This window comes from Microcebus murinus, chromosome 3, assembly GCF_040939455.1.
Source record: "Microcebus murinus isolate Inina chromosome 3, M.murinus_Inina_mat1.0, whole genome shotgun sequence".
NCBI lineage: Eukaryota > Metazoa > Chordata > Mammalia > Primates > Cheirogaleidae > Microcebus > Microcebus murinus.
In genome coordinates this window covers 93,751,633-93,775,313 of record NC_134106.1, presented here as the reverse complement: position 1 = coordinate 93,775,313, position 23,681 = coordinate 93,751,633, and the positions used below count along the sequence as shown (strand labels likewise).

At 44.1% G+C, this 23,681-nt stretch overlaps 1 protein-coding gene across 1 annotated transcript; it reads left to right on the top strand.

Annotated features, from left to right (window-relative positions):
- Nucleotides 1-2,496: 2,496 nt before the first annotated feature.
- QDPR (quinoid dihydropteridine reductase) lies at nt 2,497-22,884 on the top strand. The gene is made up of 7 exons (XM_012737534.2): nt 2,497-2,747; nt 3,620-3,712; nt 7,342-7,438; nt 9,942-10,082; nt 18,177-18,285; nt 19,724-19,807; nt 22,189-22,884. Exons 1-7 carry the CDS (start codon nt 2,646-2,648, stop codon nt 22,292-22,294), a joined length of 732 nt encoding a protein of 243 aa, XP_012592988.2. The 5' UTR covers nt 2,497-2,645; the 3' UTR covers nt 22,295-22,884.
- The last annotated feature ends 797 nt before the right edge of the window (nt 22,885-23,681 follow it).

The window sequence follows — 23,681 nt, the reverse complement described above, 5'->3', positions numbered from 1 at the left end:
TGCTTGGCACGTTAATAAATGATCAATAATGTTAGTTAACATTCTTATTTTAACATTAAGCAGGATTTGAGAAGGCAAGACATGTTAATATCATTGAGTCATATTTCTGCCTTAAATGATGAACCTATGTCAACTTTTGGTGTTTTGGGGGGGTTAAACTATTATTTTTAGAAAAACTCTGTGGGAAACACCTGATTCACAACATGCGCTTGCATGCTGAATGGAGGTGTGGTTAAGCAGAACTCTAGCTACTGAAGACCTGGGTTCAAATTGCTATTCTTCTGGGCAAATGTTCGAGGCTCTCATGCCTCAGTTTACTAATCCGTCATAGAATTACTGGGTGGAGTAAAGTGAAATAGCACGTGCAGATCACTCAGCATGGCGCCTGGGATATAGAGGGCACTAAATAAATGGTGCTCTGTCTCCATCCAGTCTTCTAGCAATTCTATTTCTGATAGTGAAGCTTCTGGCAATAAAACATGCTGCTGGCTGCATCCTCTTCTCCAATGACGTATTTCTGTGTGCCTTATCTGCTGCAAGTTTATTAAACCAACATCTGTGTTTGCTGTGTACAAAGCACTGTGTACAGTGTGTGGGTGGGAGGTGCTATAAAGATGTATAATACTGGATCTTGTTGTCAAGAAGGTTACATTTATGTTGGGGTGCTGCTTCTCAACCAGTGATGATTTTACCCCTAGGTGACATTTGGCAATATCTGGAGATTTTTTTTTTTTTTTTTTTTGAGACAGAGTCTCACTTTGTTGTCCAGGCTAGAGTGAGTGCCATGGCGTCAGCCTAGCTCACAGCAACCTCAAACTCCTGGGCTCAAGCGATCCTCCTGCCTCAGCCTCCCGAGTAGCTGGGACTACAGGCATGTGCCACCATGCCCGGCTAATTTTTTATATATATATCAGTTGGCCAATTAATTTCTTTCTATTTATAGTAGAGACGGGGTCTCGCTCTTGCTCAGGCTGGTTTTGAACTCCTGACCTTGAGCAATCCGCCCGCCTCGGCCTCCCAAGAGCTAGGATTACAGGCGTGAGCCACAGCGCCCGGCCATGGAGATATTTTTGATTGTGATGACTGAGGGGCCAGTGCCTGCTACTGACGTGCAGTGGGTAGAGGCCAGGGATTCTGTAAATATCCTACAATGCACAGACAGCCCATGTCACAAAGAATTATCTGGTCTAACACGTCAATAGCGCTGTAGTTGAGAAACTCTTGTGTTACAGGAACAGGCCATGGACAGAACTAATATGTCAGGGAGAACATGCTAGAACTGTGACTGGGAATGGATGTCGTGTGATAAAAGGCCCATGTGGATTAATGGGTATAAATATACAGTTAGGTAGAAGAAATAAGACCTAGTGTTCTATCGAGCAGTAGGGTGACCAAAGCTAACAATAATCTATTGTGTATTTCAAAATAGCTAGAAATGAATAATTCCAATGTTCCTAGCATAAAGAAAAAATAATGTTTAAGGTGATGGATATCCCAATTATTCTAATTTGATTTTTAAATATATGAATGTATCAACATATCAAATGTCCCCTCAAAATATATACATCTATTACATATCAATAAAAAAGGAAAATTAAAAAATTATTCTGAAAAAAGGCTCATTTGGTTGGGCTCAAACATGGATCTTTAATACTCTAGTTAAATGAGGCTTACATACAATTACAGAGGTACAAGGACAGGACTAAAGCATTACAGTGTTAAACTTGTGTCCCTACCAGATCAAAGGCCTGTTGTGCTGTATGAACTAATATTTTTTAGGGATCTTGTAATGATTTTCATGGTAGTTTTTGTTTTAGGAGCATTGCTTAAGAGTATTGTTTTAAGAGCATTGAAGTGTAAACATTCAAAATATAGTATACTACAATTTTTGTATTACTGTTTTGGCAACTTCTTATTTTTAAATATGCTCTAAAGTGGAGATTTAAATATACCCCACCTGCCAAAACGAAAGAGGCCTGGAACTCACCATCTCTAAGAGGCTCAGTGAATTTCAACAAAGTAGTGGTTAAAAACAATAATATTCATAATAATCAATCGGCATTTATTGTACTTATATGTACTTAGCCACGCATTGCTCTAAATATCCTACTGTCACCTTTTAAAAATCTTTCCCCAAACCCTATCAGGACAGACCATTATTATTCCCATTTTACGGGCGAAGAAACTGAGGCACGGAGCAGTTAACGATGTCGCTACGACCACGCAGCTATTACACAGTAGGACCAGGCAGTCGGGCTTGAGAGTCCTCTGATTCAGAGGAAAAATATATTTTAGGTGGCATGTCTACACTCGCGCACACCGCTCTCCACTCGTGCTTGCTGCCCACAGCCCAGCGCGCCTTGCACGCCCGGGTGCCCAGCTCCTCCCCGCGGGCGGCGGGGCTTCCCCGTGTCACCGCCCCCGGGGCGGGGCGGGGCGGGGCGGGGCGGGGGGGGGCTCCGGTTCTCCCGGCGGCCGTGCTCCGACGCGTGGGTGCGCGCTAGGCGGCAGCATCGGGCGCGGAGCGGGGCGCGGCCGGTGCGCGGTCCCTCTTGGCGGGGTCGGCGGCCGGGGCGGAGCGCGGTGCGGCGCTCGCGCTCGGGCTCGGGGCACTCGAGCTGCGGGAGCCGCGCGGGCGGAGCAGGATGGCGGCGGCGGCTTCGGGCGAGGCGCGCCGGGTGCTGGTGTACGGCGGCAGGGGCGCGCTGGGCTCGCGATGCGTGCAGGCGTTCCGGGCCCGCAACTGGGTAATGCGCGGCTGGGCGCTGCAGGGTCTCCGCCGTGCACGGTGGTGATTGCGGGCCACGGGGCTTTCAGGTGCAGCCGGGAGGCAGCCTGGTTAGGCAGCCGGGGGCCCCCGTGCACCCCTGACACGGGTGTTTGCACGTGCACGCACGGGTCTACACCTCTATTCCTGTCCCCGAATGCGTGCGCACGCCGGGCCTTCCTAGGCTCGGGGCCTTTGCTCCGCGAGGTGGGCGGCGGTGCGGGATGCGTCCTCAGCCTCCGTCAGGCCCACAGAGTCCGGGAGGACTCTGGAGAAAATTCCAAAAGGGGAGGTAGCGGAGCTGGGGCGAGGGAAAGGGAGCGAGAATGCAGAAGGAAGTTACTGGAATGGGATCGCCTGGCCCGGTTTACTAGTCCCATGACCGTGTATATCGATTACTTAACACCCTCAAACCTCAGTTTCCCCATCGGTAAAATGGGAATAATGATAGCCATGGCCATTTGTGTCCCCATTTATAGCTATGATTTGAGTAATTGCAACAGACTATATGGCCAGCAAAGCCTAAAATAATCAGTATCTAGTCCATACAGAAAATTTGCTGACCCCTGGTGTCTCTAGAAGTGCAGAGTTTGGCTTTTAAAGGTGAGCGAGGAGGAGGAGGAAGGGGAGTGTTTGGAGGCAGGATGGGCTGGGATGGGACACAGTTATGGGGTAGCCTGGCCAAAGCCAGACGTCCCTGTAGGGAGTACGAGAAGACGGTTGCTAGTTACTTTCTCTAGTGGGATTTCATGTAAGTGTCCTAATCTGTCTGCACTCCCCCGTTTTGGATGTGGATCTTTAAAGGAATAACAAACTGTCTCTTGACCTAAGCAATTATCTCCTTTGCTCCAGTGGGTTGCCAGTATCGATGTGGTGGAAAATGAAGAGGCCAGCGCTAGTGTCATTGTTAAAATGACAGACTCATTTACCGAGCAGGCTGACCAGGTAATTCTAGAAAGGCCCTCCAAACACTGTGGTAGGGGAGCTCTGGCAGGGGTGTCCACTGGTTGTGTGTTCTTCCTTTTTTCCCCCAATGATTATTTCTCTAATTATGAAAGCCATTTGTGCTCATTGAGGAAAATTTGGAAAAGTGAAAATAAAATACAAATGTAAATTATATAATAATTTTGAATCAGCTCACAGTTAACATTTTGGCCTATTTTCTTGTCTTTCCTGTGCATAGTATATGTTATTACTTTTACAGGTTGAGGTAATTTTGTATTAATATTTTATGACCAGCTTTGTTTTAACTTAAATGCTTCTCCAGATTACTTAAAAATCCTCTTTGCAGATGCATAATTTTTCATTTTATTAATTGGCCACAATTAACCTAGTTTCTAATTATTGTTCCTTTAAGTTTGTGTGTGTTGTATGTGTGCTTTACTATTATCAAGAATGCTGTGATGCACATCTTTGTTTACATATCTATCTAGGATACATTCTAAAAAGTGGAGTTACCTAGCTCAAAGCATGAACACTAACAAAATAGGTTGTTTTCAATTATAAAATTATATGCATATTATAAAACAAGAAGTCCAATAAAACTATATAAATATATAGGTAAACTGTGAAATACTGCTTTTTCTCCCCAACCCAACATAGTGTCACTCCCCAGAAGGAAGCACTGTTAACAATTTGATGGATATGTTGGTATAAATATTCTTAAGCAGTTCTTCCTTTCTTGAGGAGTCCTTGCAAAGAGCTGCCTAGAGGACTCTGTTTTTTTTTTTTAAGAGTGGGGGTTTTGCTGTGTTGCCCTGGTTGGACCTGACCATCTGGGCCCAAATGATCCTCTTGCCTCAACCTCCCGAGTAGTTGAGACTACAGGTGCAAGCAACTGCACCTGGCTGTTTAATGGTTCTTATGCCAATGTTCCAGCCCATGTTCCCAAGGAAAACTCCATATCATTCTTTGTGTGATGTACCATATTTTCCCCAACCACTCAATGAGGCAGGCAAGCAGGCAAAGACAGGGTTGCAGAGACTAAGTGACATGGCCAACAAGCTTGCTAGTAGGGTAGTCGGTTGCATGGGTCTCCGAACATGAACTTTAATAAGTTCAGGTGCCACTTGGTCCGTAAGTGGTCTACTTTTCATTTAGTTGTGCTCTCTGTAGTGATCTTAATTAACATTGTTGGATGTGTTACGGTGCTTGGCTGTTTTTATAACAAATTTTCAAATTTCAAAAATGGCACATGTATGCTGTAGAAAATACAGATAAGCAAAAAGAACTGGGAAATCATTTATAGTTCTACCATATAGCTAACCTTTTTAAAATATTTCTTTCCACTCCATCTCTCCAAAACATACATGTATAAATCTAAAAATGTTAAAAAGTGAAACTGTGAGCATAACTTTGCTACTCATTTGCTCTTTCTAAAGCGTCAGTTTGACATAAGTTAGAATATAAAAGCCAGCTGATTTACTCCAGAACATATATTTTTGTTCTTACTTTTCTTAATATGGTTCTAGTGTTTCCTATACCTAAACGATACAGATTGGCCTTACAGAGTTTAATAGTAGAAGTTGATGTGGCATCATTAGTTGCCAGGCACCATTCTATGTGCTTTATTTACATTAATGCACATAATCTTTGTAACACCCGGAAAACAAAGTTTCAAATTTTGTCCCCCTTTTAAAAATGGGGTTGCTGAGGCACAGAAAGGCCCTGGCATTTGTCCAGGGTCAAGCAGGTAGTAGGTGGCATAGCCAGGTTTGATGGCTGTGCTTTTAACCACTGTGCCAAGCTGCTTTGAAGCAGAATAGCTTCATGTGAATCAAGGAATAAAAGCCAAAATACCAAGTGGAAGGGTAGTGTGGAGAGCAGCAGCCGGGCCAGGTGTGGTCACTGTAATCAATGTCTCGAGTGTCTCTTCTGCTGTGGTTAACTGCAGGTTTCCCGTGTCCCTGTGGGTTTTTGAACATGGAGGTTATCGCCACCTGAGACTTGATGATAGAGTGCTTCTGTAAGACAGAGATTGAGAAATGCCTTAGCTTTTATAAGCTGAGCTTTAAAATTCTGTATTTCTGGCCGGGCGCGGTGGCTCACGCCTGTAATCCTAGCTCTTGGGAGGCCGAGGTGGGCGGATTGCTCAAGGTCAGGAGTTCAAAACCAGCCTGAGCAAGAGCGAGACCCCGTCTCTACTATAAATAGAAAGAAATTAATTGGCCAACTGAGATATATATATATAAAAAAAATTAGCCGGGCATGGTGGCGCCTGCCTGTAGTCCCAGCTACTCGGGAGGCTGAGGCAGAAGGATCGCTCGAGCCCAGGAGTTTGAGGTTGCTGTGAGCTAGGCTGATGCCATGGCACTCACTCTAGCCTGGGCAACAAAGCGAGACTCTGTCTCAAAAAAAAAAAAAAAAATTCCCTATTTCTTTCCACTCTTCCCCACCCCCATTCAGAATTTCTGAACAAACAACATGACACTCATTTTTGTTGTAAAACTGGGGAGAGAGGTAATAGACTAATATAATGTTGATGCTGAAAGAGAGATAGAGTCTTGATTTAAGTCTTAAGAAGGTTGATTTTTTTATTTTTTTTTTTGAGACAGAGTCTCACTCTGTTGCCCCGGCTAGACTACCGGTGGCTTCAGCCTAGCTCACAGCAACCTCAAACTCCTGGAATCAGGCTATCCTCCTGCCTCAGCCTCCCGAGTAACTAGGACTACTACAGGCATGCACCACCATGCCTGGCTAATTTTTTCTATATATTTTTAGTTGTCCAGCTAATTTCTTTCTATTTTTAGTAGAGATGGGGTCTCACTCTTGCTCAGGCTGGTTTCGAACTCCTGACCTTGATCAGTCGGCCCACCTCGGCCTCCCAGAGTGCTAAGGAAGGTTGATTTTAATGAAGCCATTGGGAGGCGTCACCACAGCCATTCCAGAGAAATATGGACGAGTCGTGTTTAATGGCCAGAATCACCTGTCTTGCCAGACTATTCTTTTAATAAATTATAACAAGGGGGCATGGACATATTTTCAATGCTTTAACATTTCAAACATAGAAGTAGAGAAATCTTTAAAACAAACACCCATGTGCTCAGTATTTACCAACATATTGCCATTGACTGTATTTTTTTCTTGCTTTTGCTTTTTCCTATAATTTTTCTTTGGCATTTTTTTTGGATTTGTAGTTTCATAGAGTTTTGAATTGGGAGGAGCACAGAATTCATCATCTTGGATTATGATTCTGTGATTTGTGAAGAAGCCTGGAAAGGAATGTACCAGAATGTTAGCTGTGGGTGGTGAAGGTCTAGGTGATTTTTGAAAAAAAAACCTCTTCCTGTTTTTCTTTATTAATTGTTTTGTTTCAGTGGGTGTTTACATCCCCACATTTCAGAGTGTTTATAAGGAGACTCTTAGATTGCTTTATAAAAATCACACTGAAATGTAGTTGGGCTTCACTGTCCAAAATGCTCGTTAGAGATTTGTCCTCCATCTAAATTTTCAGTGTTAATTGCCCGGTACTGTGCATTGGCTTAAAAAGAAGAGAAAAACTGAGGTTTCTGTAAAGAGCCAGCCTGTGTTGGTTTACCTTGCAATTTACGCATCTTTTTGTTCCTGTGTTCAAGGTGACTGCTGAGGTCGGAAAGCTCTTGGGCAATGAGAAGGTGGACGCGATTCTTTGTGTGGCTGGAGGATGGGCCGGAGGCAATGCCAAGTCCAAGTGTGAGTCCCCTCCCGGGTTAATCATTCATGCCGCTCTGCTCTTTGTCCAGCCGGCAGGGATTGGGTATAGACTAGGGGTCAGGCCAGCTGTTTTTCTGTGCATCTCCCAGAAACTTTACAATAGCTCTGTGAGGTAGTGATTAACTCCTCTATTTTACAGATGGAGCAGAAACTTCCCATGGAGGTGGTGAGCCCAGGGGGACATGGGGTTTGAAGTTCCAAGTGGGGGCAGAATGAAATCAGCCTGGTTTCTGCCCTGAGCCTGCAGGTTTATTCAGGCATTGGTGGATGTGTAGGGATTGGAGAGATCATTCCAAAGGTCAAAAGAACTCACAATTGCGCTTTTACTAAAGCTGATTACGTTTTCTCAACTTTTTATTATGAGCATCTTAAAACATACCAGAAAAGTTGAAAGAACAGTTCAATGAATACCCTTATACCCTTCATCTAGACTCAGTAGTTGTTAACGTTTGCCACACTTGAGCTGTCTTGCTTTCTTGTGTGTGCGCACTTTGTGTATTGTTTGGTTAACCTTCTGAAAGTAAGTTGATGCTTCAACGTATTTCGGCATGCATCTCCCAAGAATAAGCCCATTCTCCTACATTATCATAAAACTGTTATACCTAAGAAAATTAGCAGTAATTCCATAAGATTAATAATATTCAGTCCATATTCCCTGTCTGTTTATAGTTGTCTTTTTCCATAAACATAGTCCACTCAAGGTTTATGCACTGCATATCATATTGTTGCAGTTTTTAGTTTCCTAATCTAGAATTTTTTTGCCCCATGATAAGACTTTTTGGTGAGTCCCAGGCAGTTTTCATATAGAATGTCTCGCATTCGGAATTTGTCTGAACATTTCTTTTTAAGGTATTATTTGACTTCTTCCGCTAGCCCTGGTATTTCCTGTGAATTGGAATTTAGGTCCAGGGACTTGATTAGATCCAGATTAAGTATTTTTGAGGCTAGACTTCCTTATGAGTGATGGTGTGTACTTCATATTACATCACATTGGAAGCTCAGCGTGTCAGATTGCCCTACCCAGGGAGATGCTGAAGCAGATGTTTGGTTGAAAGGGTAACTGCCAGACTTCCATTGTAAAGCTACATTTTTCTGTTTGCAATAATAAGTTAAGTGTCTGTGGGATGGCAGTTTGGTATCTGTGTAAATATCCTGGTCTCTAAATACTATTCACCTAGTGGTTTTAAGCTTCCATTGATAACCTCTACCTGATGCAGTTACTGTATTGGGGGTTGGAAAATGGTAGTTTTCTAATTTTATCATCCCTTCCACATTTATTAGCCAAAGGCATCTAAAAAGAAATTGAAATTCTGTGAACTACACTTAAATGTAAGATTGGTATTTTGTGGGATCAGGTTGGAAAAATAGCCTGATAACCTTTTCGTGTATTTTGGGAGCAAGAGGTAATAAATGTGGATCCATCAATTTTTTTTTTCTAGTCTATTTTTGCAGGGAAATGCAATACCTTGGTTCTCTCCTACTACTTCTGCTCCTGTATCAGGAGGCCACTCTTTCTGGTTTTTTTCCTTTTATTTTGAGACAGAGTCTTGGTCTGTTTCCCAGGCTAGAGTGCCATGGCATCAGCTCACGGCAACCTCAAACTCCTGGGCTCAAGCAATCCTTCTGCCTCAGCCCCCCGGGTAGCTGGGACTACAGGCATGCGCCACTATGCCCGGCTAATTTTTTCTATATATTTTTAGTTGGCCAATTAATTTCTTTCTATTTTTAGTAGAGACGGTTCTCGAACTCCTGACCTCAAGTGATCATCCCACCTTGGCCTCCCAGAGTGCTAGGATTACAGGCATGAGCCACTGTGCCTGGCTGGCCATTCTTTCTATATCATGGGGTTCTACGTGCCCTGTGAGTTGCCCAGTTGGAGTAATATATGTTACCACTTGTTCTTCCTTATGTTTTTGGCAAGGCTAGAGAGTTAAAACAAGTGTGACATGGTTATTTCAGCTCTCTTTTTAAAGAGTCTTTAAAGCTGACATAAAACTTTCAACCATAAAAAATGTAGCTCTGTAAAAGCCCTCTTTATGGCCATATAATAATAGTCCCTTGGATATATTTATCTCGGGGAAAACCTGATGTATTACATAGACATATAGGTGCTTATTACAAATCTTATCCTTCATAAAGTAAAACAATCTTTGAGTTAAAGCCAGTCCAGCAAATCAGTTAATTCTAGATTTATTTATTTATTTATTTAGATTTATTTATTTGCTAAAAGTTACTGGCTAAAATTTTACCAGTTTACATTACAGGTGAGGAAGCTGAGACTCGGGATCATATGGCCTGGATCTGTACCCGTGTCTGTCCAACCACCCAGCCCTGTGCTGTTTGTATCAGAACTTGCTGTAGACAGAGACCTGGGGACCAGGAGGGGCTGAGAGGGCTTCCTTGAGTGTAGGGCTGTGTGTGTTGAGCTCGCCTTTTGGTTTCTTTTCCTGGGAATGCTTAGCCCACATGTTTTCTCACTCAGCTCTCTTTAAAAACTGTGACCTGATGTGGAAGCAGAGTGTGTGGACGTCGACCATCTCCAGCCACCTGGCTACCAAGCACCTCAAGGAAGGAGGCCTCCTGACCTTGGCTGGTGCAAAGGCTGCTCTGGATGGGACTCCTGGTAAGCCTTTATTTCCCCATCTGTGAAATGGGAAAGCTCACCTTGCTTACATGGGCCCCTGGGCTCTTCTGTGGGATGAGGACTATTAAAGCCCTTAGCCCTCCAGGGTGATTTACAGATGGATGGATTTTGCTTCCTTTAAAGCCTGAATCTTTTTAGGGAGAGGAGTTCTGAGTCCTTCATTTGCATCTGTCCTCATGGTTCATGGTGGTTAAGGAACTCTGTGATCCGACACCTCCCCCATCTGATTAATTTATCCATGATCCACCCAGGAGTTGGATGTTGTAATATTAAGAGATATTAATTAGTTAATAAACACTTATTATTATTATCACATTGTATCCAAGGGTCCCAGGGAAGCAGCTTGGCAGCTGGAAATAGCGTAGGCTTTAGAAGATGAGAGGCTGAGGGTGGATTCTTCACCCTAGATGTGTGGCCTTGAACCAATTCTTTGATCTCACTGACCACATTTCTGCTATAGTTTCCTTAATTGTGAAATAATGACAGTAATATCTAACTTGAAGAGTAGCTGTAAAGCCATGGAGGTGTTGATGTGTAGAAAGTGCCCACCACATGGCAGGCACCAATAAATGGTAGGTCTTAACTATATTCATAGTAAGCGGTAGGTCTTTTGTATTCATTGTCCAAATTTCACATATATTTTCAGTTAATACTGAGGTTGGCATCATTATTATCTGTTTCAATTTATAGTTTAGGAAACTGAAACTTAGAGAGTTAAGGAACATGTCTGGGTTTATACAGTAAGTTGCAAACTTACTTTGAGTCAAAACCCTGATCATGTCCAAATTGTATGCTTTTCCCATTACATCACGAAGACCCAAGTTTGCTTTGCATTTTTTACTCTCGGTGTTAGTTTGCTAAGTCTGCAGTAGGCTGGGTGGCTTAAACAACAGAAATTTATTTTCTCACAATTCTGAAGGTTAAAAGTCCAAGATCAAGGTGTTGGTTGCTTTCTCCTTGGCTTGTAGTTGGCTGCCTTCTGCCCGTCTTCATGTAGCCTTCCCTCTGTGCATGTCTGTGTCCTCATTTCCTCCTCTTGTAAGGAAACAGATCATTTTGGATTAGGGATTAGAGCCCCACAATGAGCTCTTTTTAACCGAATTATGTCTTTAAAGACCACATCTTCAAATACAGTCACATTCTGGGGTACTGGGGGTTAGGCCTTCAACCTATCAATTTTGGGGAGATACATTTCATCCCATGCCCCTCCCTTTGGGATAGGGCTAAAGGTATTTTAGTGAGGGATTGAGGGGACAGCATAGAGAAGCAGAGAGTGTCTCCCTCCACTACCTAATTTAAACTCTTCTTTTAAAAAATGGGAGCTCATTTTGGACCTCTTTAGTAAGTGGTAGAGACTGGGCACCTTCTCAACTTTTTTTTTTTTTTTGAGACAGAGTCTCACTGTGTTGCCCAGCCTGGTCTGGGACTCTTGGGCTCAGGCAGTCCTCCCGCCTCAGCCTTCCTAGTAGCTAGGACTACAGGCATGTGCCGTTGCACCTGACTCTACCTTTTCAATTTTACTGTAACTCGCTGAACTGTGAGACTCTGACTAATTAACAGTTTCTTGCCGCTCATTTTCTTCTTCCATTTCTTTTTTTTTTTTTTTTTCCATCTTGGAACTTACAACTTTTAATCCAAAGTACTCTTAATTTTATTTTTTACCAATTCACTTATCTGGTTCTCTTTGGGCTATACTAGGTTATAAAAAAGATCCTGAATTTCAGCTCCACACAGTCATTAATAGGGCCAATCAAACAACATTTAGGGGTCTTAACATGTTCCTAAAATAAAAATTATAATAAAAATTTTAAGTATTGTCAATACACATAGATGCACTCAGACTGGGCTGTAGGAAACCTTAAGAGGCATGCTGCAGGGAGATGCCCAGAACTAACCATGCTGGTTTGGCATTAATCATTTCCTTTTAAAAAAGCAAGTTAATCTGTTAAACTGCTACAGTGTCACCATTTTAAAAATTGAGACAGAAATCATCTTTCCACCTACATCTTGTTTGTAGTATGTGCCCATCAAATATGCGGACATGTGATTTTATAAGTCTGTGGCCTTTGCAATAATTAAAACTATGTAAATATTAGGCATCTGTCCAGTTGAGATCTGATTTTTGTCAAAGGTGACACAGAGCAGAGACTCCAGAAAGTAAATAGAGAAATGAGTGATAGCTTGACATTTAAAAAACAAGACCCTAGGACTGAAAGTCTAATTTTCCTAAAGGACAAAGCAATCTCCTATTTCCCTTTGGTTTGTAAGTATCCTTCTTGGTTTACGTTTTTGGATAGTGATTAAGGGCTGCAGGCTCTGAAGCCCTACAGGGTGGTCTTCTGTTGGGTCCCTGCCACTTACTGTGACACATATGAGCAATTACTTAACCTCTCTGAGCCTCTGTTTTATCATCTGGAAAATGAGGATAAGTAGTAATGTCTCCTTTATGTGGTGGTTGTGCCTTGTAAATTTCTTAGTGGATGTAAATGGCCTAGAAATGTGTTACAGAGTCAACAGTAAATGTGAACTATTATTAATTGTTTACTCCACGCTTATTTTGCCCGCCGACTCCTGCTTTAGATGTTAATCTTTATTTTTTATTTTTTATTTTTTTTTTTTTGAGACAGAGTCTCACTTTGTTGTCCAGGCTAGAGTGAGTGCCGTGGCGTCAGCCTGGCTCACAGCAACCTCAATCTCCGGGGCTCAGCGATCCTACTGCCTCAGCCTCCCGAGTAGCTGGGACTACAGGCATGCGCCACCATGCCCGGCTAATTTTTTGTATATATATTTTTAGTTGGTCAATTAATTTATTTCTATTTTTGGTAGAGACGGGGTCTCGCTCAGGCTGGTTTCGAACTCCTGACCTTGAGCAATCCGCCCGCCTCTGCCTCCCAAAGTGCTAGGATTACAGGCGTGAGCCACCGCGCCCAGCCTAGATGTTAATCTTTAAACTTCGTTCATCTTTAAACTCTCAGGTTAGATGTTGTTACACTAATTTGAGTCTTGAGACCTTTTAACTTTGCTGCAGACCACAGAAAAATCTGGGAAATTGATCTATAATTTGAAAGCAAACAATAAATCAGGCTGAATAGTCCCACGAACCCAAGTCGATCTGTTCAAAAATGAAAAGTTTTTCACTCAGGAAGGTACTGAGAAAACCCTCACCCTCTAAGGTTGTATTTGTGGACTGTCTTCCGTGGGATAAGCTGTATTAAAATGATGGTGATTACTTTTGTTTACTATTAAATCGTCTGTATTCCGTGATTGGAAAATCAGTTTTTAGGGACCACATTGATCATTTTATAATTCAGAAGTGTTCACCTTCTCAGTAAAATAATCTTTTTTTTTTTTTTTTTATATCTTGCAAATAAATGATCCTCCTACCCATATGTGTGCCTGAGGAAGATGTTCTGTAGGATTAAGCTGTTAGGGTTGCTGGTTGCTTGTCTCTTTTCCTTCCTCATATTCCCGGCTCTTGTGCTATTCAGTTGGAATGAAGACAGAGCCCTGGGGCTTCGCTGAGGCCGGGGCCTGGGTTGATGAGCCTTTGTGTCCTGGTTTATTTAATCACTGAAGAGTTTATTGTCTTTTTATGCTACTATTGGCCTCCTGCCCTCAGATTAAACAGAGAAGCCAGGGATGGTGAAATGTTCTTCTTGTGGTTCTAAATAACTGTTTGAGGCCTTGGCTGTCTTTTGCAATTTGAGGTTGTTGATGCAGTTTTGTGACTGGTTCCTGGGCTGGGCCACGATCCCTGCATCTCCCCGTGGACTTGCGATGCCGCCACAGCTATTGTACTTTCAACAGCATGGGAGCTGGTGGTTTGAAGGAGGCTGCTAGCCTCTAGTGGTGTTCAGAAGGAGGAGAGGTTTACGGGGATTATCCATTCCTTTCTTATTGCTGTGATTTTCCATTCCTTTCTTATTGCTTATTAGTGAGCAGTTGCAGTGGCGTGTGTAGTGGTGGGGGAACATAAAGAGGAGAGAGACCCCATCCTGCCATGTGCCTATGGTGCCTGTGGGGTAGATGGAAACATACCCTAATATAAGGCATCCCTTGCTTCAGTCAGTAAATACTCATTGAATAGTGGGAGGAAAGGGAGACCAATAGGTAGCATGTATGTGTGTGTCAAAAGTTTGCTCAGATGATACACCTTAAACATGTTCAAGTTTATTGTATTTCAATAATAGCTCTGTGAATTTATTAAAAAGATATTTTTACAGATTTACCTCCTAGGTGCTAGGCTTGTTGGGCCAAGCCCTGTGTATGCTTATTTTGTCACCAGCCTGTATATGCTTATTTTGTCACCAGCGTTACTCGTAAAGTAGGTGCTATCATTGTCCCTTGATTACAGAGAAGAAAACCAGAGTCCAGTGATTTTAGGTGACTTGTCTGAGACCACCGTGCTAGTTAGTCGTAGATTGGTCTGAATGATAAATTGACTGATTGGCTTAGTAGTCGTGTGAAGTGCCTGCTCTGGCGGCAGAGGTGCAGAAGACCGTGCTGAATGAGGGTCTAAGCAAAACGCACTGTGGGAGCAGAAGGGAGAGGTGGTTCCACGTCTGGGAAGGTTTTGTGGAGGGACTGATTGGAGCAGGGTCTCAGAAAAGGATAAGTAGGACTTTGACAAGTAAAGCTTAAGGGAAAAGGTGAGAGGCAATGAATTACTTTTTACTTAATAATTTACTTAAATAATTACTTTTTACTTAAATAATTTTATTAATTGGTTTTTAAATTATGAAACTAACCAGTGCATGTAGTAAAAGTTCACGTGGTGCTAAAAGAAATACAATGAATAGTGAGACTCCCTCCCATTGGAAACCCTGATCTGAGCGGCTCTCATATGTCTTTCTGGAAGTTTTCTGTGTGTGCACACACATCACACTTACTTGTACATTCACATGTTTTAACACTCTTCCTGGCCCAGTCACTGGGAACATCTCCCAGGCGAGGTGCTTAGCAAAGCCCCTTATGGAGCAGGCTGGGCTGCCCTGTTCAGATCAGATCCTACGTGAACCTTCCATGGTTCGTTCCCAAGGCCCTTTCCTGGATACGGTCTCCTTTGATCCTCAGCACAGCCTTGTGAATAAATGGAGATCTGAGCTACTGATGCAGGGGGTGCCCCAAAGAAGGGAGGAAGGCTCCCTGAACTCACAAAGTGGATTTTTGGCTTTGTACCAGAATTTTAGAGCAAGCTAACTAGTGACAAAAAGTTTATTGAGATAGAGACAAACAACAGATCCTACTCCATTGACAGAGTAGGGGTCCTTTCCCAGGCAGGAGGAAGACCCCTTATGGGGCAGTGGTAACATTTTTAAAAGTTCAAAACCCCATTAGGAAACAGCTGTATGTGCATTCAGCATTTTCTGTGGTCAGGCTGTTAAGGTTAATCATAAACTGCTGTCACAGAAAGGCAAGCACACACTGTTTGTAAGGCATACAGCTTAGTAATTAATTCATCCTCTGGTGGTCCCGACCCGCAACTTGTTGGTGACTTCTCGTTCAGAGGGCTAAGGGTCTGGTGTGGGCCAAGGTGGCTGCACTCAGGCTCTGCCCTTCCTTTCCTGCCTTATCCCTGCATTAGTGCCACTGCCATTTACAGATGGAAGAATGGGCCCGGGGAATCTTTGATTTTTCTGGTGGTTGGTAAAGCAGAAATTAGAGCCCCCACTTTTCTGAATTTCATGTCCAAGACACTTTCCACTATTCCTTAGTGCCATCTGAGGAAAAAGAATCGCCAGCGACTGCACCAAAGTCATGAAATGACAGTAATGACCAGGATTAACTGCTCAGTGTTCAGTGCCCAGCCCTGCGCTAAAGACTTTTACAGTGTTTTATTTGATTCTTATATTGCCCTTTTTATTTGGGGTTGTCATTCCCATTTTCTGGAATGGAAAACCAAGGATCCCAAGGTTAAATAGCCTTGCCCGGAGGCAGTCAGCTCTCAAGCAATGGAACCTGGACAGAGGTAGCCAAGTAGTTGGATTTTAGGCCATGTTATTGTCGATGGGAAAGTAGCTGAACTCTGTAAAATAATTTAAAGAGGTTTATTTTCAGCCAAATTTGAGGACCATGGCCTGGAGCCATGCCTAGGAAGCCTTAAGCAAGTAGACTCGCTGTGGTTGGGTTACAGTTTGGTTTTGACATTTCAGGGAGACAGGAATTATAGGTAAAGTAATAAATCAATACACGGAAGGCTTACATTTGTTTGGCCCGAAAGGTGGAGTATCTCAAAGTGGAAACTTACAAGTCATAGGTGGAGTTATGGATACTTTAATTGACAATTGGCTGAAAGAGTTAGGTTTTGTCCAAAAGACCAGAAGTCAATGGAAAGGAATGCTTGTGTTAAGATAAGGGTCTTCTGTCTTTTACATGGTGCTATTCTGGACTGAGGGTGGGAAGTAAACCACATCATAAAAACCTGTTTACTGTGACTTTATCACTTGTAGGCATGACTCACCAGGTCCCCTCAGAAAGGAATTTTTGGGGCAAAGAAAAAGATCAGAGTTCAGTCCTCGTTACTTCTATTAGTTTGATGGGAAACATTCATTGAGCGCCTACCCTGTGCCAAGCATATACCCAGAATTCACTCCTGTATCCTCCAGTGCTAGAATAAGAAATGTATTTGGTCTTTTTCTCTGGTTCCTGGTCCAGAACTCCTAAAATCTTTGGAATTTCCTGAGTGAGGGGAGGATCTTTTGTTATGCACAATGAGCCCTTTGGGTCACCTTTGATTTATGCTAATGAGGTGACTTAGGTATGGCCCCTAGATAGCCTAGGATGGGGCTGCTTCCTGGGAGGACCAGGTGGTAAGAGGGTTGGAACTGGAAGGGAAGGGGCCTGGAGATTAAGCCCAGTCAAAATACTTGAGCTTCTGGGTTGGTGAACTTTTGGCAGTGCTGGGAGAGTGTTGTGCGGGAGTGTTGTGTGCCTGGAAAGGACACAAAGCTTCATGGCCACACCCTTTCTTAATCTGCATGTGCATCTTTCCACCTGGCTGTTCCAGAGTTGTTTCCTCCATAATCAACCTGTAAATGTAAGTAAAGTGTTTGCCTGAGTTCTTTGAGCCATTCTAGCTCATTGAACCTGAAGAGGGTTCAGTAATTGAATATTGAACCTGAAGAGGGCGAGAATCGCTGATTCAGAGCAGGTTGGTCAGAGTACAGGTGTCCAGGGACTTGTGCCTGGGGTCTGAAGTATGGGCAGCCTTGTGGGACTGGGCCCTGAAATCTGTGGTATGCGACACTCACTACCTGGTGTTGGAACTGAATTGTTGGATGCCCAGTTGGTGTCTGGAGAATTAGAGAATTTGGTTGTTAGTGTTGGAAAGCAGCCCAAGCCCATTTTACAGATGAGCAACTGAGAATTAGAGAGATTTAGGGAACTTGCCTAGGATTTCTTTAGCAGTGAGTTGAGGAGCTGGGATTTGAACCTATGTAGCTTGACTCCAAAGCCTGCACTGTAAGTGACTGCTCCATGATGCTGTCCCATTGAGCACCTCTGTGTGTAGGGTGCATGTAAGCAGTTAGTGATCGAAGCGTTCTAAACCCAGTTCTTGCCTGGGCTTTAACCTCGTGATCAGCTTGGGTACAAGTCTGTGTGTGAGCCTCGGCACATTGCTCAACCCGTCTGAGCCTTGCTTTCCTAAGAATAAAAATAAGATCAATCTCAGGGCTTTTGTGATAAATGTTAAGTGGTAGGTGAGTGCTCGGTGCACCTGCAATGTCATGTCCCTTCCACTTCCTCTCCATAAATGTCCATCCTTCTTTACTTCCTGGCTTCCTCTAGACCCTGAAGTGCTGTACTTGGGGGGCACACTGGTGGCCTCTGTGAAGCTCGTGCTCATGGAAACTGGCCGGAGGCCACTACCCTCTGCCCACCTGTCCCCACTCTCTCTTTGCTCACTGTCATTTTTTGGTGGGGGGTGGTGAGGGTGTCTTGCCTGAAGGAAGATGCCAGGCACAGCTGTTTGTAAGTTTTCAGGGAACAGAGATGCTCAGAAGAAGGCTGCATGTCCTTGCTGTCCCTCTGGCATCGGGAAGTCACCAAGCTGTCTTTCTCCCCGCTTCCCAGGGATGATCGGGTATGGCATGGCCAAGGGCGCCGTCCACCAGCTCTGCCAGAGCCTCGCCGGGAAGAACAGCGGCCTGCCACCAGATTCTGCCGCCGTCGCGGTACTCCCGTAAGTGCTTGGGGGTCTCCTACCAGCTGCTCACCTCTGCCCCACTGCCAAGGGTTAACGTTTATCTGAAAGTCACTTTCCATTAGGGACTTGTATGTGCCATCACCTTGGGCTCTGAAATTCACCAAAGGCCCTTCCGATACTTGTCTTAGACTGTTTGTGCTGCTACACAGAATACCTTAGACTGGGTAATTTACGAACAGCTGAAATTTATTGCTCACGGTTCTAGAGGCTGGGAAGTCCAACATCAAGGCACCAGCAGATGGGTGTCTGGTGAGGGCCCCTTCCTCTACAGAAGGCGCCTTCTGTATGTCCTCACAGGACAGAAGGAGCAGAAGGGCTCCTCCCTCCAGCCTCTTTTGCAAGAGCACTAATCCCATTCCTGAGGGCAGAGCCTCATGACCTATCGCCTCTTCAAGGCCCCACATCTCAACACTATCACATTACAGACTGTGTTCTGTGTATGAATTTGGGGAGGACATGCTCAGGCCATAGCAATACTAATTCAGGATTTCGGTTATCCTGGGCTATCTAGAATGGTTGGTTGGCTGGTGGGAATGGTCTGTCTTTTTGCTTGTTTCTTTCTTTCCCTTTTTTTCGTCTCACCCTCCTTACTCCCTTTAAAAATAGTCTACACTTTTTATTTTATCTTGATGTATGTGGTTCTGTCATTCAAGTCATCATAAGGTCTGTGTGTGTATGTTTGGGGGCACGATGGCAGTTTGGGGAAAGGTGTGTGGGAGAACATGGGAAGCTGTGGAGGGTGTTTCTATCTGTGATCAGGAAGACAGTCCCCCTCAGCTGTCCCAGGTGGAGGCAGCTTCTTTGGAGGGACAGCATTCTTTCTCACTGGAAGGATTCTAGCACCAACGGGCTTATTTCTTGCCTATGGTCCTGTAAAGGGACATTGGGACCACCCTTGGGAAATTCATACCTGAATTCATACATATCTGAATTCTCTATTCTCTTGCTGAAAATCTTAAGGTTTCATTGAAAATAGCCACATATTTAAAAATTTAATATTCCAGTATTCCCATATTTAAAGGAATATTGTTACACTGAGATCCTTAGAAATGAGTCTGCTATATGTTAGGGAGTGATTGAGGACTTAACAACAAACCAATTCACTTCAATAAAGACTGTATTAAAGAAAAAAGGCAAAATGTATCTCCTTCCATTTTGTTCTTATCTTGCCCTAAAGGGTGAGTCACAAAGTGTTTTATTAAATTATGCGCAGATGTGGTCTTCGTCCATGTGGACAGTCTTGGTCTCTCTCTGCTTATCCCCCTGTCTGATCTTCCCACGTAAATGTCACCCTCGGTGCAAGAGGCTCACAGTGGTCACACTGTATGTTTACGTTTTCCTGGCCACGGAACACGGGGCACCTGTTATTATAAAGGCGATGCATAAATGACAGGCTTATCTGTGTGCCTTGCAGGGTTACCTTGGACACGCCGATGAACAGGAAAGCAATGCCGGACGGGGACTTCAGCTCCTGGACACCCTTAGAATTCCTAGTGGAGTGAGTATGAGTCATGTCAGTGACTAAGCAGCTTCCAGCCGCCGTTCTCTGCCCACTGTGAGCCAAAGGATGAGCCCGGCTCTTGGATTATCTACTTGGCTGGTCTTGAGAGGTTGCTGGGTCTCCAAAGATACAAGGCACATCAGTTGGAGTCTGGGGGTAGCTGAACTTGGAGATGGGCAACAGAGTTGAGGGGTCAACAGTGCCGATATGAATCCTGGCTCCATCACTCACCAGCTGGCCACACTGAGCTCTAGGCCTCAGTTTCCCTGTTTGTTTAATGAAGTCTGTAACAGTTGTTGGGAGGATTAAATGTGGTAGCGTGTGCTAAGCACTTGACACGATGTTTGACCCGTAGCCAGTGCTCAGTGAACCTCTGCTCCTGTTCTTGTCATTATCACTGTAAGGAAGACTGGCTGTGTGAATGTAGGACACCAGGTGGGAGGTCTGGGGACCATGTGCCTGGGTCAGTGCTGAGCCACAGACCCATAGATGGTGGCCTTTGTATTCCTCGAGCTCCCACTGCAGGCCAGGTGCTGCGCTCGGCCCGGGGGTCAGGGTGATGAGTAAGACTCGGTCTCTGCTCTCACCGGGCAGGTGAGCCGGGAGAGTTGAGGAGGTGACTTCACCCAGCAGTGCCCGTGCATCAGCTGCTTTGATGACCGTACGAGATGTTTGCGAAGTTTGGGGTGTGCCTCTAGCCTGATTTTACAATCTCATTTAAATTAAACTGGGAGAAATTTGTGACTTGTATTTTATGTTTGAAACAGGTACTCACATAGAACTCTGTTGTGTGCCAGGCACCGTTCTAACCTGTTTGTAACTATTATTTACTGCTCATAGCAAACTCTTATCAGAGAGGTGCTGTTTTCCTTGTTTAAGGTTTGGGGACTTCGGGCATGGCAGGGGGCTAAGTCAATTGCTTGAGGTCACACAGCAGAGCTAGCGCCTGACCCAGGTGGTGTGGCTGCAGAGCCTGTGGTCCTAGCCAGTGTGGTGACAGTTATTTCCACCTGTGCCGGGAATCGTGCTTAGTGTGGATTTGTGAAAAAAAATTCGAAGTTGTGGAAGAAACAAAGCCTAGAATTGAGCTTGCATTTGGATGTCTTTCTAAAGGCCAGTGCTCCCAGCGACACTGGAGACATTCATCTGAGACCTAGACGCTGGAGAGGATAATATGTGGGGTTCCGTGTCTGAATCGTGCGGAGTCACAGACCCACGGTGGGTGGGCTGTCACAGGCACCCTTTGTTCTAGAAATCACGTTCACCCATCCGTGGCATTTGAAAACTCACCAGACAAGTTGGCATAAAGTTTGCTTTGAAACGTCTGAGCACACTCTCACCTGCTCCCCGCTGCTGGAGGGGGTGAAGGAGAAGTAAGACAGTTCACAGCGCGCATAACTAACACACAGACCCCTGCTGCACATCCCAGCGGGACTGGTCTCTTGCAGAGCCTTCCCCTAGCTGATCTCTGCCCTGCCCCAGAGATGGGGCCGTGACGTATATATGTGATGGTACTTTCTGGAGTTTTAGCAACGCTTTGTTTTTTGAGCCCCTGTATTTCCCTTGGCTTGTTCAGCCCCCAGCGTGGGAACCCAAATGACTGGACAGTTAAACATCAGCTCTAGCCTAGAAGGTTACAGATTGTCACTGACAGGTATCCCAGGAACTCCTGAGGGCTTTCCAGTTAAAGAAGGTCCCAGGTGCCAGCTCGTGAATTGTCAGAGTAGATGATGTTTTGTTTTGTTTTGTTGTTAAAAATTATCATCACTTGTTGTTATTTCTTGGGAATTTGTTGTGCCCTTTTTAATTGCCATCTTCTTAGAGGGGGTCTTCCCGACTGCTCCAAGTGGGGTTAGTTACTCCTCTCCTCACAGAGTCGTGAAATGCCCCCATTACTGTATTTATCATATTTTATTGTAATAGTCTGGTTTTTGTATCTGTTTATCTGTTGCTTGGCACAACTGTGGGTGCTTTATATATGTTTGCTAAAAAAAAAAAGAATTTCTTCTCTTTCTTTTAAATTGCTGAGAAGGTAACATAGCAAAGAATAAAGTGTTGTGCATATGTCTATCTCTTACAATTAACTAATTGAAAGTTTTTTAATCACTTAAAATCATAACACTATGTTATAAAGAATTCCAGCAATGCAGAAAAATATGAATATGAAAGTAAAGGTGTAAGTCCTGCCACTCAAAGTGAGAATGAGTTTGGCTACGGAGCTCACTGGGGACTCAGGTTTGTGTCCAGCATGCCTAGTGGCTTTTCCGCAGGGCTGCTGTGCCTCCCTGTCACCACCTCTGCCCAAAGCCATTGGTGTGAATGTAAGCATGTGTCAGATTTTTGCTTTGATAGTGTGAAACTTCTCTTCTTTGTTCTAGAACCTTCCATGACTGGATCACAGGGAAAAACCGGCCAAGCTCAGGAAGCCTAATCCAGGTGGTAACCACGGAAGGAAAGACGGAGCTTACCCCAGCATATTTTTAAGACTCATCCCAGTGCCTGCAAGGGGCCTGCTAGAAAAATCACTAACCTATCTCAGTGTGGCCTCATCTGGCCCTGTGTTTTCTGTAATTTTTTTCTGTAATTCTGTTCCTGGTACGAGATAGAGTGTCCTATTTTTCTCTCACCTAATGCGCATTTGCTCTCCTAGGGCAGGGTGATATGTTTATGTGAAATAAAAATGTGTGAATGGAGGCCTACAGGGAGCACCCGCCAATCTGCGTTCACCAAGTAAGGAGGTGTCTGAACAGCCCCAGCTATCCCTGTGTCATGTGGGATTGCTTTTGAGACTGTCTGTCCTGGACAGTGGCTGTCATCTCCACGGGTTCAGTGATTGTTTGCTACTGGGGTCGTTTTGAGGACCGAGTTATGCTTATGTCATAGATGTAGTTTTTGCAGCCTTGAATTAAATTGCCTTAAAACTCCTTTTGTGGCATAAGCAAGATCCCATGAACTCTGTCCTGATATCCTTTTCCTGTGCAGTTGCCAAGTGTGCCCTGGCCTACAGTTAAATGTGCAAGAGAACTACTTGTGAGTGTTTGGAGTGTTTTTTCCTAATAAATGCATTTCATTTATTGTGTCGTCTTCTTTAATCAAATCGCGTCTTACAGCCGTCATAGGTGAGTACACTGGAATCATGGTGTGCTGGAGGTCTTTTAATCTGCTGTTCTAGAAAGGGGGCGGATTGAAATCCTGAAATAAGTTGTTTCAACACAGCAACACGGGCCCAAACCTGTCTCGGACAATATTGGAGTCTGAGGGTGGTGGGATGGCCCTGCACATTTAGAAGCAAGCAGCTTTCCACGGGACCGATACAGGCTGTCCTGGCTGAGAACTAGTGATCTCATCTAACCTGGTCACTTTACAGATGAGGAAACTGAGGCCCAGACAGACACTGACCTTGTCATTGCAAGTAATTGGTAGAACCATGCTTAGAATCTCAGTTACCGGATGGCTGCTGTCTATAAACGCCTTGTATTTTATTTCTTCTTGTTTTTTTATTTTTTTAGTGAGCTGAAATTCACATAACATAAAATTAGCCATTACGAGGCGAGCAGTTGAGTGCCATTTAGCACATTTACGGCGGTGTACAACTACCACCTCTGTCTAGTTCCAAAACATTTTCATCACCGCAAAAGAAAATCCAGTGTCCTTCCGTCCTTCTAGCAGTTTCTCCCCATTCCCCCTTCCTTAGCCCCTGGCAGCCACCCATCTGTATTTTGGTTCTATGAATTAGATATTATATATAAATGAAATCCTACAATATGTATCCGGCTTCTTTCATTTTGCATAATGATTTCGATACTTTTCCGCATTGTAGTAGGTATCAGTACTATATTCCTTTTTGTGGCTGGATACTATTCCATTATAC

What these genes read in the sequence shown, in the direction of transcription:
- QDPR (XM_012737534.2), top strand. Translation starts at nt 2,646, where the DNA reads ATGGCGGCGGCGGCTTCGGGCGAGGCGCGCCGGGTGCTGGTGTACGGC. An exon ending in TGCTCTGGATGGGACTCCTG is followed by an intron (nt 10,083 to 18,176) that starts GTAAGCCTTTAT and finishes CCCGCTTCCCAG; the next exon opens with GGATGATCGGGTATGGCATG. An exon ending in CCCTTAGAATTCCTAGTGGA is followed by an intron (nt 19,808 to 22,188) that starts GTGAGTATGAGT and finishes TCTTTGTTCTAG; the next exon opens with AACCTTCCATGACTGGATCA.